At 41.2% G+C, this 18269-nt stretch overlaps 1 protein-coding gene across 1 annotated transcript in view; it reads left to right on the top strand.

The window, feature by feature from the left end:
* Window positions 1-12081, top strand: part of LOC146174908 (uncharacterized) — a 66912-nt gene extending 54831 nt beyond the window's left edge. Inside the window, exons 5-7 of the mRNA XM_084583271.1 lie at window positions 3624-3691; window positions 7963-8055; window positions 11883-12081. Coding sequence (XP_084439397.1) covers window positions 3624-3691; window positions 7963-8055; window positions 11883-11966 — 245 coding nt within the window. The 3' untranslated portion in view covers window positions 11967-12081. The remainder of the gene's footprint in view (window positions 1-3623; window positions 3692-7962; window positions 8056-11882) is intronic.
* Window positions 12082-18269: the final 6188 nt, after the last annotated feature.

Raw genomic sequence — 18269 nt, 5'->3', positions numbered from 1 at the left:
CTAATGGATACAGTTAGGGGATCAAACAAGGACGGTGTGTAATCGTACAAACCAGAAACGGGAGATTGAATTGCGCATTATATAAGGGGTGTATTTTTGACCGCAGTACAGGCAAAATGTTGCTAACGTGTGGTAGATGAATAAAAAGGTGCTGTAGTGTTTATGCGCGTTGATTCAGCCGACATGCACAAAACCAGGAGGCATGTTGGAAACTGGAGGCACGCCGAGAGCGTCAAGCATGAATAATACCTACGTTCTCGTGTTAACAAATTAGCTGATGGTCTCACATTATGGGTCGTTGTTTTGCCGCAGAGTTCAACTCGCGCAAGGCCTTCTAATATTGCACACCCTGATGGTCGTCGCGCTTCAGTGCTTAGGGATAATATACCTGTTTCCCTCCCTCATCTGGTCTCCACTTTATCAAGCAGCCGAGATACAGGTAGCTTTTGCGAAACGACGTGATTAACTCGCGCATATTCTTCTAAATGTAACAGGGAGAAGCTCGCTGTGCTCGTAGACGATACTTGTACTTAAATATTGTAGATGTCGAATATTGTATATCTGCTAATGACTATTATGCGAACACATATATATTGCTCCATCATATTGCCTTTGCGAACTGCGAGTTGTCCCGAATTATGCGCAGCATGAATTAATCCAACTCGCTAATTTCGCACTTGCATAGCTGGAGAGGTTGCTCATACATTGTTACTACCTGAATTCATTCAACAAAACAAGAAGATTGGTTAACATTTATTTTAAGGCATAAAGAGCTACTGCGATAGTGTAACAATGAAGTTAGCCTAGGGAATCACAAAATGAACGGCCATCGCCAACATAACCACGCGTAATAAATAGAATCTTGCTCAGCTGCTGGAAAACAAGAGAACTTTTCTTTATTCGTTCAATAAACGCTCAGTGGGGGTGCTGCCGCAAGGGGAATACATAAGGTAAAATCCACATTTCCAATTCTTACCTGTTGGCGTTAAATCTAATCCCCTTCGCTGCTGTAAGAAACAAAGAGGAATTGACATACATGTTAATTTTGACACGGTATTCGAAAACTTGCGATATGTGGGGCTAGAGATGTTAATTAGTTATAACTGGGTATTACGGCGCAAAAGTGACCAAGGCCATGCTACACCAAACACAAGGTTAAAACTGATGATAGATGTTAAAATGGTATATCTTGATTATAGTTTCTTCAAAATGTTGGCATCTTTAAGGAACCTAAAAATCTGCGCAGAATCAAGAAGTGCTTGTTCAACTTAAATCAGCATGGGCTGTAATGGGATGTTCTTTATAAAATATTATAAAATATTTTGTCTTTGATCTTCTTGTTCTGAACAGGCAATTAAAATGTGGTTAACTGTGAGTTCATCACCGCACCTTTCACAGAGTGGTTTGTCTTGCTTTGTTAGTAAAAAAAGTATGGGGGAGGTGAGTGTGTCCGAAGCGACATAAAGTTGCTTCTCTAAAACGTTCCTAATTTCCACAGGATTTCCATTCAGATAAAAAGGGCTTTACGAAATGTAATTTGTTGCCGACTTGTTCATTCCATGTAGCTTGCCATTTACCTCTTATTTCACTGTATAACAGTTTTAAACAATCCCTATGTGGCATGCTCACTTCTGTAATTTGACCGAACCGGGCTGGTGCAGCACATTCATCCACTCTGTCATTGCCCTCAATTCTAACATGGATAGGGAGCCAGCAGAAGTTTATGTTATGTTTTGCAGCTGTGATTTTACCAATGTTATGTAATATGGTTCCTATATTAAAAATTGTTTAGGGTTTTTGTGTTGTATGGTTTTAAGCAGGCTCAAGGAATCGGTGTAGATTACACTGTTTTTTTATTTTCTTCTTGGCTATCTCCTCTACAGCGACACATACGGCGTAGCATTCGGCAGTGATAACCGAAGCGCACTCCGGCAGTTGTACTATTGTTTTATTTGTGCTTGAACTACTGCACTTCCTACTTGTATTTCTGTTTTTGAGCCGTCTGTATTATATTCGGTGTAGGCAGCATATTTTTCATGGACTGCAAGAAATTCTTGTAATATGTACTCCTGGGGTGTTTTATTTTTCTGCAAATGTGTAAGTGAAAAGTCACATACTGCAGGGAGGTTGCACTAGGGGGGTAGAGGGTCATTTCTTGGTGCAATGCCAGGTAAATCATCAAGCAAGTTTAGCTCTTTGCATTTATCTTCAAACCGCAAAATCACCGGCCTGGAAGAGTTTGGTCTGTTGGGGAGAAGTGTTTTAGACGGGCATTTCGTAACAATGGGGCAGCAGCGATGATTCTGGAGAGAACGGATTTTTTAGACATATGTGCACATTTGTGCAGTTCTGCGATTCTCTAATCGAGGCTCATTTCAGTCTACACATAGACTGGCTACAGGGGATGTTCTATACGCTCCGCATGCTAGGCGAAGACTAAGATTATGAACGGGATCGAGGAGTTTCAAGTAGGACGGCCTTGCCGAGCCGTATACTATGCATACCTTTGATACCAGAGGTTATCCCTCAACTTCCTTCGTTCATTGGAAGGTTTCCCAACGTCAAGCAAGATACATCATACCGCATACTGGGACACAGGTCTAGAGTGTGGACAAAAACGGACAATATAACATAATAAATGGGCCTGCCTGAAAATAGATTCAGTGACTATAATTCACAACGCCACGCCGGAGCAGTGGGAGGCTGCGCTGTTCAGTTCAGAATCGAAAGACCAGCTTTGGATGATTGAACGGCCCAGCCGGGCAGCAAAGGCCGCGGGAGTCCTGGAATGAGGACCCAACCACGGGAGATCTATATTACTATGCTTTTTTTTGCATTACATAAAGTGTGCTCTCTCTCTCTCTCCCAGCGTAATTCATTTTTGATCTCGGTGCGGCTATCAGTTCTCCAGTACGAATAAGAACGAATCTTGCTCCCTTCTTTTGTCATTTGTGCAGTTTTATTGCTCAGATTTGTTTGCCAAGGATCGCATACGACAAAAAACGCCTATTCGAACAGTGGCGGAAGGTATGTTAGAGGCTGCTGATTTCAGACAAAGGGGCACGTGCTTGAAATTTCGCGGAACGGTCATTTATAGGCGGATAAGAAGCACTTTGATATTGTGCCATTTTTTTGTCTGCGGCATAACTTTTGAAGCCGTATTATTGGACAGTGGGTATATTTTTACGCTTGTAAAACGCTGTGATGGCATCATTTTTTGAAAGCGCAGCTACAACACTAATACAGAGCGAGATTTCGGTATTCAGGATCCAAATACTCCTCACAGTATATAATGAAGCGTGCGTTTATATTTGAAATCATTTGGCGCGAACTTGAGGAATCTGAGCATGTGTGGCCATAGTACTGATGTCAGATTAGACATGATATATTGTTGTCACCTTTTTCGGTCCTGAACATATGAACGAGCTGTCCTAGTGTTCCAATCATTAGTATTGTATAGTGGTGAATTCAAGAATATCGCATAATCAGTATCAAATTAGGCATCACCGGTGAAGCACGAGTTCTTTAGAAACTACCTATTGACCTCTAGTCGGGCTATCAACTAAACGAACATTTAAACTTTAAGGCCCTTTAAAGTACAACCGTTTTCTTCCTACTTACAGAGCCAAAAAAGGAGATTTGCGTCCACCACCCCTACCTGCATCGTTGTGCAGATAAAGAAAACACGGCAGTAAGTATTGGGCATGTATACAATCATGCATTTCAGTATTTGTACATGTAGCTCCATTTCGTGCATCTCCTGAAGAATATTCTCGCATTAAGTTCTTGGTGCATATCGTCACTAGGGATTTATAGTTTCTAAACGCGCAATTCAATTAGGTGCAGAACACTATTAAATGTAGCAAATACAAAAAAGGGGGATGCAGGCTGAGTTAAAGACAAAAGGGTCCAATTGAATTCTCCAAAAGACTGGCTGCTACCTAAGTAAGAAAGTTTTAAACAAAAAAAGTTCAAAGAAACTTGCAAATCTCTCTTTATTAGAGTAACACATCCCAGCCTGATGTCAGAAAAAGATGTACTGGTCGAAGTTAACAATGTCCTTCATTTCCTAAAGGATTAAAGCTCTAAACAAACTTTAAGAAAAAATATACTGTTACGATGCGTCTAGCCGATGAAGAAAGACGACAGACCAAGACCGATGGCGATGGTTGATGACGTTTAATGAATGGTACCGGGCCTAGCGCGAGCGCTCCTGTCCGCGCCACTGCCTGCTTCTTCTTCCTTGATGTCGTCCGTAACATGACCCGGGGCCACCCAGCGATCGTCCCGATCGTGGACGAGGAAGTGTAAGATGTTGATGATTGCATGGCATGATGATGGGTGTGCCTGGGTGCTTGAAGGAGAGGAAGGAGGAAGAAGAGAACGGCTTGCCGGCACGATGATTCCCGATGAACCTTGGCCCAGGAGACTCTCGGGCCACACGTTGCCACGACTCGATGGCGGAGGCCAACGCACGCACCGCATGGCATAGGCCGGGGAGGATGTCTTGAAGTGTAGCGGTGTCTTGGGTAGTGGAGTCTTGGGTCGGCACATCTGGTCAGTGGGGTCACAAATTGTCGTTCGGGTCTCTTCTTCTGTCTTGTGGTCATGTGTGGCGTCTCAGGTCAGCCACTCCTTCGTCGTGTCTTGCGGTCGAGCCGGGGGTTCGGGGCGGAGGAACAGCAAGATCTTGCTGGGTCCGACAGGCTGGGGAACAGCCATGCGATGCCTCCTAACCTTCAGCCGCAAGCGCAAGAAGTTTATGGGCGCCGAAGCTCCGGAGCAAGATTAGGCGATGATGAAGAAGTACCCCGCACCTCCAACCAAATATTACTATGCGGTAAGCCGATGAATAAAGAGGACAGAACAAGACCTATAGCGATGGTTGATGAAGTTTAATGAATGTTTCCGGGCCTAGCGCGAGCACCCCTGTTTGTGCCACTGCCCGCTGCTTCTTCCTTGATGTCGTACGTAACAATATATATACCAGTCCTTATCCACAAACTAAAAATGAACCTTGTTCCTGGCGCATGCTAGCCTGAGTTGCTTATGCTCCAAAAACCCCAATGCAATACAATACAATACATTGCAGAAACAAAGGGGCAGTCAATAAAAGTTTGCTAGGTGCCAAATCATTTTGGAACCTATTTCAACGAGAGAGCTGACACATGTACTGCAGCAGCCCTTAACACTAAAATAAAACACGTAATCATGCAACATATAGATATCTTGAAACCCGTTAAGGAAAAACTGAGAGAAAAATGGCAGGCTTCATGGAACAATGCAACAAACAATAAATTACGCTTTGTCAAACCAGTCCTCCAGGGATGGACATCATGCAGCCATTTTAAACGCTTTGTTGAAGTCATTATATGTCGCCTTCGCTTCGGACACATGCGCCTAACACATGGCTTCATCCTAAGAAAAGAAAACAAACCTATATGTGAAAGTTATAGAGTTGATCTAACAATAAATCACATTTTCCTGTTAATATCTAAACCAGATAAATTAAGAAAATAAATATTGTCCAATGTTTTACAAAAAACAGATCTCTTAACATCCTAACCTGCTTTTAGGAGACGATGCACTCGTTGAAATTTCTCACATTTTTGGATTCTTTAAAGAAACAATGCTCCTCAACAAGCTATAAACTTGAAAAAATTGATTAGTCCATTTTATAAAGTAAAACCAAACCACCTGGTTCTTGGCACATGATAGCCTTAGTTGCTTACGCGCGAAAAACCACAACACAAAAAGAATAAAGTAACACAGACAGAGGGAAAATACAATGCTTGCCAAAAGTATCAACAAAAAGTTTTATTTTTCACCCCTGACATATTTAAAAAAGTATTTCAATCATATTTAAATCCACTGGCGTGCGAGTTTTTGAACTTGCATATTTCAATAAATACAGTTACGCTCACGAAGGAGGCACTTCACTGTTCGCAGTGAAATAAGGACTGTTTACTGGATTAAATCGGTACTCCTTTCCCGGCTGCTTTCAGCAACGATGATGCCTTCCAAGCACTCCTTTTTTACAGGGAAATACCCATGTTTCAAAACGACGCAATAATGACTGCATAGAAGTGGCTGTTCTGATACTTGTCCAAGACTTCAGAAACTATGGAGAATTAGAAAAGACCCGTTAATACTCTCCTTCTTTCATGGTGTACCTACAAAAACAGCATATGAAGGGAACTGTAGCAATTTTGAACCCCGTAATAATTTGGTCTTGTGTCCTGCTAGTGTGTGGAGCACTTTCTCGTCAAGCCTAAGGATTACTTTTGGCTTGTGGGTCCAACACGCTGGCAGCAATTCATAAGTAATGCTGCTGTGGCATTGGGGCGCCTTGGCTGATAACGTTAGCTTATTTGACTGTTGCGCGATTGGTCTATTAACATAGAAGTGCTGATGTTGAGCATATAGGTCGCAGAGCACCAGCATGGCTGCCGCAAAAGAAAGGGGAGATTCTAGCTGAATTTACTTTATTTGATATATCCTCAGAGCCCGTAAGAGCATTCAAGGAGTGGGCTAACAAAACAAAAATTCTTAATCAGGTTGTTTACAAGGGTATGGATCTGAATAGCAATGATATCAACGCAGTCACAGTATAAGCAGCAGCGCAGTCATGCCAGCACGATTAGCTACAGCGGTGCAAAAATTTATTTTATCGGAGACAGAAACGATATTTGGGAATGTTGGTTTCATTCACTCGAAGTTTGAGATACAGAAGACTACAAGGAACCATGTATTTTCATCTATGAAGGCCGATTTTACGATGGCGATCGACGCTATGTGTTATGTAGTGAAGCTGGATAAAGACGTTTTTGCTGAGCATAGGATGATGATATAGTTTGTGGAAAAGGACTCACCTAGCTATTTGCCAAATTAATGGCAATGATTGAAGTTGAAGTTTTGATTTCATAGCTGCAATACTTTCTGTTCGGCTGTTATTAAAAATTGAACTGACCGGAGCTATTCTGAACACGATCTATGGCTGTGAATAGCTTTCCGTAACCAGGATCCCATACGGATGATGCATAATCTAGTTTTTCATTATACACGAATGGTACTGTTATTACTTGTTGGTGTGCATGCATATTTCTTAGTCATAACATAAACTTGTGCTACGAATATTTTTCACTCCCTTACTAAATAATAGGAATTGTATGTAAATAATGACCCACTATAAAGTTTTCATTCAAAGAATGAGATCCAAAAGAGGCGGCGGTATTCTTTTTAAGGATTCCAAAAATAAAGTCCACAATGCATATTTTATTGATGCTTAAGCGGACCCATATTTGTCGATCGGGTGGATTTCTGCTTAAGCAGATATGATGTATTGATATGCGCACAATGGTCAGAAATAAAGCATAGAGCAAATATCTCAACTGAAATCTGGCCATGCTCCAACTAAAGCCATCGAACTGGCAATGAAGAAACTCAGTAAAAAGATTAGTTGAAACTTATTGGTTGGTTTGGTTTGGGTGGTTAACGTCCCAAAGCGACTCAGGCCATCAGAGACGCCGTAGTGGAGGACTCCGGAAATTTCGAACACTTGAGGTTCTTTAACGTGCACTGACATCGCACAGCACACGGGCGCCTTGCCCTTCGCCTCCATCGAAAAGCGGCCGCCGAGTCGGGGATTTGATTCTGCATCCTTGAGAACTGTAGCCTTTGGGAACTACTGCACCAGTCCGGCGGAGCTACCTGAAATATTCAGCTAAAACGGAAGCGAAAACTTTATACCTAGTCTTTAAGATTAATTTGTTTTCTTGAAAAGGCTTGAATCCCCCTTAGTCCTTCAAATGTGACCAGCGAAATGTTGCCTGCCGTCTGAAAAATTATACCTATAATGATGTACACTTACATTGAGTTCTGCTATGGAACATCAAGACAAATGTTACATTTGGCTTTCATCTTTATTGACTAAAGAAAAAGTGTAACGCTTTTTTTTTTCAGAAAATTGTGCTCGACAACTGCCACTTTTACTGTACAGTTAAGGGTAGATGGTATTTTGGCAATTATAAAAGCAACTACAGCAGTTCATGTCACGTAAGTATGTCTCCTAAGGGTACAGACGTCGTGGTGTAGTCGATGTAATATAATGTGCATTACATTTGGTAATTATAGGAGCAGTTATTTTATGCATCTGACTATTTTCACTTTTCGTGTGCTAATTTTGACCTTTTCATGCTGAATGTATGTTTTCAATTGAAACATGCATTAAAATATTCTTTAAACGCCAAAGGCAGCAAGAAAACGTTTTTTTTTTTTACTTTGATTCAACAAATGAATTAGAAAGCTGGTAAATATTTACTAGAAAAAAAAATAGGTCTTAAAGGTGTTCTAACACCTTTGGATATAAAGTTTTGTACTTTCGGCCTACAGGGATTCTGAAGAAATTTACTCCACAGTTGTACTAAATTTCGTTCGAACGGCCTGTACACTCGATTGCAGAGTTATACTGTTATAGTGTACTCATATAATTCTTAACTTGTATTTTGCAGAATAAAATGATAATTTTAGGACGTTTTAAACGTTGTGACCTACAAGAAAAGAACCAATATTATATGCTATGAAATAGCTTGAAGGTTTGATAAAGCATACAAAAAAAAGTTGCAGTAGGATATCACCGCCTTATACTTAGAGAAAAATGAGGGCGAGGAGCAGTGCTGACGTATTAACCGCCGACGAAATGGAAGTAGGTCCGAACAGTGATCCCTAATTTTTTAGATATCAGCTGCCTCTTTGTCTATATCTTATCCTTCAACTTTCTGAGCACATTTATTTCCTTTATATATTTTGAGAAGACGCCTGATTCAAAGACACCCAGGAAAACACTAATATCGGGCTGGTTCTTATTTCACTGCTTAACTTTAATGCTTGAAAGAATACATTGATATGAACACCTGGAATGCGACTAGAATTATCTTTAAAAACATGAATATACTTCTCCGCGACTACGATCATTATATATGACCCTAAGTCGGCAGATCTTGCGTTAGGAGATGGTGATTTTGTACCCACTTGCACTGAGTGTGTTAAGAAAAAGTTCAAGTCATTACAAACAATACAGATCAATATATCTGCTATGGAGTCGGAAGTTCTCAATGTGCAGACTATTTATCTCCAGTACATATGAAAGCATTTTACGAAAGTTAAATGGCGGTCGCCCCCTACTATCTAAATGTTATTCTCCAATAAATTGCTCTTTAATGCTTCATAATAGTGTAAATTTGTCTTGAAATTGTTTTTGTACAAAACGCTCTGTGGGCAACATACAATTGAAAGTCCATGTTGCACCCGCCATGTTCAATTCAAAGAGTGAACGGCCGAGAAGTCAGTGTTTTATAGACGTCATATTGCGACAGTAGTATCCTCCTTTGTTTATATGTAATGATAGCTGCAAGCATTTTAGCAATCAACGCTAAAGAACAACGGCCCAATGGAGTACAGCAGGGATATGGACCATCGCCTCATAAAACATATCTTTTTTAAAGTTTAACAGCATTTATATTCGAGTTAATGGTGCAGTAGTGTATTTCATTCATTAAATAACCAGAAAGAATTTGGGAACAAGCTTTCAGGATGAGGACATCGCAGAATTAGAATTTGGTATGTTGAAGATTTGAAGATGTTGCTTGAAGTTCCAATAGCAGTGAGATGAGGAAAAAGAGACGGTAAGAAATAGGCTTTGTTTTCTTTTTTTGCTGATACTGACAGCGGTGACACTGTAACTATGCAAAGATGCGAACGATACTATGCATTTTCCGAATACACTTTTGAAGATACCTTATTTAGATCTCGTTGAGAAATATCAGAAACATTTTAGAGGCAGTCCTTCATTTTGAAAATAATCCACTATGATATTTTACCAGCTCCAGCAAGCCTTGCTGCTGCACCTGTTGCAGCCGGTTGATGGCAATGGCTGCCGTGTTGTTGGGCAACTACCGATTTGTTGGTAGTTCATACTCAGGTGGTACACAGTATGAGCACATTACCACAACAACACGAGACGCGCAACCTGTGTTTAGGACTTCTCAAACTGTCTTCATAAAGAGGGCACTTGGACTGAAAGAAATGGAAACAAGATCGTGGTTACAATTCCCGCTCTACGAATTTTAGTTGTTTCGCTGTCACCTGGGGAGCAACGAAATCACGCTATCGTAGTATATGGGAAATTAATAAGCGAAATAATGAAAATTTTGAACAGAAGAATATGCATCTGCTGTGAATGTCCCTTTTGCTTTTCATCGCGATGACACGGACACTATTCCCGGTAGTCTAGAATAAGCTGTTGAAACCTTGGACACAGAACACTTGCTTGGTTTCCAGCAAGCGGCGTTCTTTCTGCAGCAGCAATGCCCGACCGTGCTTGAAACCACAATGTAGACATTTCTGAAGTAACACAATCTCAAGTAACCGAAAAGCGAGGATGTATAAACAGCGCCGTCGCAAATCGTTGCGTCCAAGTAATAGGCGGAACACAGAGACGCTGCTTGGAGTTCGCATGTTCCTCAGTTATTTCGCGATAATGCATTGCTGCATTTCCTTCGCTGGATTTGTACATTATTTTCATTGAGGACTAACAAACGTTTTTTCCAGAATTTGCGCTTTAGTGGTCTAATTTACTCTCCGGTTTTTACACAGGTTTGGGGATATGAGCTGATAACATCTCCACAAAGAACAACCTTAAGGGCATGTTGACCTTGTAGCTAATTATTGTAGTGCTGCAAACAAGCCTGCTGTAGGGGCCAGCGCTGGATCTTCGTTTCGTAAAATGGACACTATCTATTTTGAAGCTTTGAGTTTTTTTTCGCTCAATGCATTAGCTTCAGGCTCTATGGTTTGAGTGTAGCATGATCTAATTTGGGTGTGACACTCGACTCTTGCAGTCCTAAACCTTCGCCTACAGTGATCTTTCAGCAAATTAATGTTTCGTCCCTCTGAACTGCTTCTTAGAAAGTAAGAATGAACTACGGCGTCACTGGTCAAGAAAGTATTGCTTTTAATAATAATACCTCACATACTGTATCTCACGAGTTTTTATTTCTCGCTTTCCTAAATTGTAGTATTCGTTGATCTTCCTTGGCACACATATCAAATAATTGATTATTTATTTATTTATTTGTTGATACTGCAATCCCAGTGTTGGGATTTTAGCAGGGTGGGAATACAAACTATGTAGTTTAACAAAACAGGCAAAAAATAAACAATAATTACAGTGCAAGTTGAAGCTCTTCTGAACAATTAATTATAAAACCAAACATATACAACACAGTAGTGAAATAACAAAGGCAATAAAAAGAAACTAGGTTATACGTTGCGAGAACAACGTCAGTGATGGCTGCAGCACTTCATTGTTAGTGAGGTTATTCCAATCGGAAATAGTTCGTGGAAGGAATGAGTATTTAAAGCAGTTATTTCAAACGCGAAAAGGAGTTAAAGTTAGCTGGTGTCGTTGTCGGGTTGCGTATCCGGGCGAAAAACAAGCAAATCGGTGAGTTCTGATCTGTAGTGTCCTTTAATTAATTGGTACAGAAATTTAAGTCGTGCACAACGATTTCGCTCAGTTATTGTCGGAAGGCCAGCTTGAATTAAAAGGTGTGTTACTGATGTACGCCGGTAATTATTATATATGTATCGTGCCGCCCTCTTTTGAACTTTCTCTAATTTATTCATGTTAGTTTGCGTGAATGGATCCCAATAAATCTCAGTTGTCAGCTTTAGGTTACGTGTCTGGGATGACAGCCTATGTCCAATGGATCAAAAACAGTGATTGTGTAACAAATGAGAAATCGTTGTGCATTACATCAGTTCACAATGACTTCGATCTGCTCAAACATTTTGTAATAACCTCATTATCTCCCTCTCTGCAGCTTCCCCGTCCACCTAGGCCTAACCAGTTAGGCTGGTGCTGCAATGGAACATGCTTTGAGGAGGCCTTTTGTGGAAATAAATAATACACGAAGCTTCGGGCCATGTCGCATGCAACTGAAACCCACGGCATTGCAATAGCTCAATGATTTAAGCTGTGTCGGGTACGTTATGCAAATAAAAATATCCTCTCCACTTTACTTCCACGGGTGTTCCTCTCTTGCCAGAGATGACACTCAGCCTTGAAAAATATAATAAATAGTCGAGATAAGAGTAAAAATAGAGAAAAGTATTTTTGGGGTCGCCCATTTATCGAGTTTTGTAACATTGTAGCTATATGTCATAACAAATAGAATGAATCCTGCTGTGTATGTTAAATCAAGACCGCAATTATTCTTTGGACCCTGTAAGTAGTTTTTCTGAAGTCACTGTCACTTTTGTTTCATATCGCCACAATCTGCAGTTAATAGATATCAAAACACCTTAAGACATGGTTGCTGCTATTTGGTTAATTCTCATTTGCTTCTTTCTCATATTGAAGTATTGTCACGGTTCTCAAGAGAATGCTCGAGTCTAAAGAATAGGTCAGACGCGAGCTGGTACTCAAAGGGATCTTAATAAGGCCTAATACCAAAACACAGTCTAATTGTACACGCGACAGTGCATCAATAATTGGCTACAAGGCGGTCTTTAACAATCGAAAGGCTTACCCCGCTGGTGGCGTTGGACGGCCTCCATTGTGAGTTCACTGCAGCGTTCAGGCGGACCACCTGGGCGATGCATGTGGCAGGTGGTAACTGTGTTGGTCACTAGAACACTGGGACAGGTTCAGGCACGGGAGGAGGCCTATTTTACTGTGGTGTAGAGCATGGTACCACCGGAACGACAGCAGGCGTTGCCTTCTCCCAGCCAAGCCGCCCCTGACTATGCGGACTCTCCGCTTCTCTTGTTGCATCGTCTAGTCGCGACATCTCGTGCGCTTTTGTTTTTGCTGTTTTGCCCTCACAGAATTCTTACTTCGGGTTAGTACACCCCATCTTTGTCGTCGTCGTCGTCTTCATCGCGTTCTTGTCTTTTTCAGCAATCACAACTTGAAGGTCGCCTCATAATTCTTTCTCAACTTCTTTATCCTTCCATTTGTACACATGTACACGTACTTCGTATTTTCTTCTTCTTCTCCCTCGTTATAATGGCACATACCCACAGGGGAGGATTGGCCAGAATTCGTTGTAGGTGACATATTATAATTGATAATGTCGATTTCACTGTATGATAGATAACCTAAGAATTAGGAGTTAGTGTTGCTAAGTCAATTTGAAATTTTGAGGCGATATTATTAGAAAACAATAAAAAAAGGATTAAAATTGTAAAATATTAAATATAATATTAAAAAGAAAAAAGAGTACAATTAAGACAGATCAGCGCTAACACACAAATCTCAGTAGCAACGTAATAATTATGAAGTAAGTCACACACTGGTTCTAGGGCATACCCTTCGACGGTTGCACCAAAGGAGAGGAGGACAGGAACTGTAAATGGCAATCCTTGGCGAGCGAGAGGTATTTCTATATAATTTCTTCTCGGAGTAGCATACCTGCGGCAGGAGAGGATGTAATGTTCAATTGTTTCCACGTCATCAAATGACGCACAACGATTCGACGGCGTGAATCCAGAGCGACATATATAGATTGAGGGAAGGAATTATACAACGCATGAGCGTCATGGAGACCTCACATTGCCTCGAGGTACAACATCAGACATCCCAATGGAAATTTAAATGGCGAAAATCCGTAGTCTCAAGGAGTGGCTCATGGCTCAAGGAGTTTAGCGTTTGAAAACGTTCAAAACGGCATATATTTAGCAAGATAATATTGGGTTCAACGTCGGCAACAGGCCTATTGCGAGCTGAACTTGCTAAATAATCCGCTATTTTATTATAAGCGATGCCACAGTGTGCCGGAACCCGCTGAAAACGTACTTCCTGTAATTGTATCGGAAGGAAAAAATCAGGGTTTGTTTCAAACGACATATTTTCGGGCTTTCTAATGCTGCTAAGACTGGCAGGTAGTTAGAGAGTAGGATTACGTGAGTAACGTTATCGGGAACTTTTTGAAGGGCCAAACCCATGCAAGCAATTCAGCAGTAAATATTGGTGTGTAATCAGCGATTCCGTCATTCCGTTGTGAGGCATCTGTGAAAATAGCTAGTGTCGGGGATACTGTAATAGATAATCTTCAAGGTGGCCATTTATTACAGTGGTAGTCAAGTGTTTTGCATTAGATGGCAACGACTGGTCAAAGCACAGTGCCGAACTAGCTTGAACATTGCCAACACGTCTTACTGACATAAGCAAAACTGCAATTTTAGACAGCAAGGACTGAATAAATACAAATTCTGGTTGCTTATATTGCGACCAATGATAATCTAGAAACAGCTCGGTGTGTAATAAAAACGGCAAAATCCACTCCAGACAGAGGCTCCAGTGCTCGTAAAAAGGTTCGCACAGTGAGGAGCTCTAATCGAGAGTTCAAGTCACGTACCCGGGCCTCTAAATAGAGGACTGCATTTGAAACTGAATTTTACAACCCCAAACATAGTCGTAAAGCGCGCCTCTCCAGTAGCAACAAAGATCGTAGTTTGTATTTAGGACTGCCCGAGAAAAGAACACAGCCAAACTCCAGAATTGGTCAATAATAAGTTTTATAGAGAAACAAATGAGTATCTGTACGCATACCGAATTTCTTATGATAATTTGAATCAGGTGACCAAGGGCTCACTCACCATTCAGACAATTACATTTGATATGAGGCCGCCAGTCTAATTGGGGTGGTATAATACACCCAAGTAATTTAAGGATTCAACCTGTGGGATTTGTGAACCGCAATACGCAAGGGAGATATAAAGAGGGTGTGCCGGGGGGAAAACGAGCATTGATGATTCCTTCACGTTAAGAATTAATTTTACGTTACCCAGCTAAACTTTAAGGGCATTAAAGTAGGCTTGCAATAGCTGGTATAAAGAATGAACATCTCGTGCAGAAGAGAAAAAGGCAATATCATCCGCATACACGTACACCTTTATATTTGGATGAACAGGAATATCCCTCATTAACATATTAAATAGCAATGGAGATAGCAGCGATCCCTGAGGCACGCCTCTAGTTTGGTAATAAGTTTTACAAGTTAAAGAACCTTCAGTGCAGAAAAGAGTTCTATTGCTTAAGAATTCCTTTAGCCATGCAAAAGTGTAAAAAGGTGGCCTAATTTAGTTTATCTTACTCAGCAGAATAGAGTGTTCTACACTGTCATATGCTTTGGCGATATCCAAAGTGACCAATGTCGACACTTCTTTCTTCTTCATTGCTAACCTAATTCTACTCTCCATATCTGTATGAGCCGTCCAAATCGAGCACCTTTGACGAAACCCAAGTTAATCTTCGCGAAATGCATTCAGGGTCATCACATGGTTTATGAGGTGCATGTGAACTATGCGTTCAATAAGTTTCACTAGATTTGAAGTTAGAGAAATCTGCCGAATATTATCCAAATGAAAACCTTTTTTTTTATTTTTGAGGATTATTATAATTTTAACAACTTTCCAGTCTTCAGGCAACAAAGCATTTTCTAGGAAAAAATTTACAATATTCAACGCTTCCGGGTAGTGGTCTTGCACTAATGCATTCAGCATAACAACTGTAATACCGTCCTACCCAGGAGCTGCAGGTGTCGAGCAGCCGCTACACAATGCAGTTCAGATGGCTACACTGCAATGAAATCAGCACGTGGCGTAGGTCAAAGTAACGGAACTACCGTTTGCGCTTGAAAGCGAATAGCAAGACCGTTCGCAATTTGTTTAAGTTCATCTTTTGCTTCATTGCGTGATAACACCTCTGACTTAGTTACATGTGGTGGAGAGGAACTTTGGTCGCGTTCCATGAACCCATACAATGCCTTCCGATTAATTGCATTAGAGAGATAAATATTCATATTAGCATTATACTCATCCTTTGCTATACGAATATTTTTTTTTAATGAAGACGCATAAAATTTATAATTTATCCAATTTTGGGGACACTGGTTATGGGAAAGGCTCTTCAATGCAGCTTTTTTACGACGGAATGCTTTTTCACATTCTTCGTTCCACCATCGGCACGACATTTTGTTAGGGACAGACGATTTCACAGTGAACACTGACCGCTCAGTGGCATCTAACACAGAAGAGAGTGCCTGTTGAGCACGTTCAGAATGCTGAGATGATGCTATCGAGGAAAAAGACGAATTCGCAAAGTTTTTAAAGAGTTCATGGTTGACAAATTTTTGTTAACAAGTAATTACTCTAAGGGAAGCAGATTCTATATTAAACGTAACTAGGAAAAGTTCGCTAGATGTACCACAATCCACTGTAGCCCATGATGACAGCCTTTTTTCATTAGCTGCTAACGCTAAATCAATTACCGGCCTTTGAAGCTGCTCGTATGTAGGTTATGCCTGGACTATTACAGCAACGCACATCATTTACAGACATCCAGTTCCAAAGCCGCTGCCCACATATATCTGAACGGTAACCCCAAATAACATGGTGTGAATTAAAATCGCCAGCAATAATCAGTCTGTTCGTTGAACTCAATAGATCACTTAAACAATCTGTTGTACGGACACCTGTTGGGAAGTAGACATTTGCAATAGCGAGAGGAGCACACTGTGTAATTGCAATATCAACTGCAAGCAGTTCGCAGTCTTATCGTAGACTCTTGTGAGACACTTTCGCCCGATGAAATGTTTTTGACGAAATTAATGTTAGCAAACCGCCACCCCGACCGCTAGTGCGATCTGATCTAAAAGTTTTAAAATATTTTAGAGAAAATGGCCGATTTAGCAAAAATCAAGTTTCTTGTAATAAAATTGTCTGGGTTGAAATTTGAGATAAGATTCTGTAAATCGTGAAACGAAGATGCAATTGAACGACAATTCCACTGTAGTACTTTTAACCCGTCATGATTATTGTAGACTCCGGGAGGCTGTAACAGCCTCCTTTAAGACATCAGTATTATTCTGAAGGATTGGGGAGCCGTTTTTACTTTTAGTGTTAGATTGGGCGGAATTTGAAGAGAGAGGAAGAAGTGCAGCGCTTTTGGGATGAACATGTCATCTCTACATCAAATGAGTAAACGGTGTACACGTGGGCATCCACAGGACCCTGACCCTTTACTTTCATTGAAGAAAAAGGAGTAGGCGTCGTCTGGAATCTCCAGTAACAGGGACCCTAGCAACTATAGGAGCATGGAATTAAGCTATACCAGGTTTGCCAACCTGCAAAGCTGCAATTTCGGTCGAATCAATCTTTGCAGCTATGACCTGTGACACAGCTTCTGTAAACGTGCTTAGCATACGCTCGAAGAAACCATCAAGTAATTTCTCTACAGCTGAGACAACCGACTTTGTCATGCCTGTTTCCACGTCCGAAGCTAGTGTTTTTGCACAAGCTGCATACGAATTTCTCTCATGGTCTAGCTGTGCATAGACATCTGCTCTAGAACACTTTTTATGCTGGATAATGTTGAGAAGAGTTTGCTCATCTGCGCGTTTTGAGCATGTATGATCATCAGCAGGGTGACCTGCGTGACATAGTCTGCAAATTACTACAGCAGAGGTGCACATGTCGGATGAATGGTTGCCTCCGCATAGTCTACAGCGTGTTGCGGATTTGCATGCCTTGCTGCTGTGTCCGAATCACCAGCAGTTTTTGCACTGCAAGGGCGAGGCTGCAGGAGGTCTACACGGTACATAATAGGCCATACCTTAAGCTCTGTTGGACAGTTAGCCCCAACAAACGTCGCTATCATCGGCACCCTAGAGCCAACAGCATCCTTGCTGCAACGGAATAGTTATAAGATGCAATGCCAGCCTCATTAAATTCCTCGATCATTTCTTGCGGAGAACCCGATGAATCCACGCCACGAATAATAACTTTTGCACATGCCAGCTGTTAGATACAAAAAACTTTACTGGCAGTGATGCAAACGATATGCATCGAAGCAAGTCCGACACACACAGTATATTCGAGGACTTACAGAGGATACCTCTCCTGCCAAACGGACGCACCTCAGAGATTTCTAGGTAGTGGGGGCTGACAGCCCTTAGCGGGTCCTGGATTATTTTGGATTTTTCAACTTCATGAATCCATCCCCAGTTGGTACAAATGCCACCGGTATTATACTTATTCCATTCCTTCGAAAAGATTCCAAGTCCATGCTTAGGGCCGGCAGACTGGCAAACCAGGATGCCGAACCCCCAACTGGGGAAGCTAGATACATTATAGGCCTAATCGTACATGAACCCTAATTTCGCTTTAAAACAACTACTGGCCAAACCCCCTACGTGAAATGGCCT

The sequence above is a fragment of the Amblyomma maculatum genome, chromosome 11, assembly GCF_055883805.1.
Source record: "Amblyomma maculatum isolate TAMU_Amacu chromosome 11, ASM5588380v1, whole genome shotgun sequence".
Lineage (NCBI taxonomy): Eukaryota > Metazoa > Arthropoda > Arachnida > Ixodida > Ixodidae > Amblyomma > Amblyomma maculatum.
The sequence above is the reverse complement of the archived record's forward strand: the minus strand, read 5'-3'. Positions and strand labels throughout refer to the sequence as shown.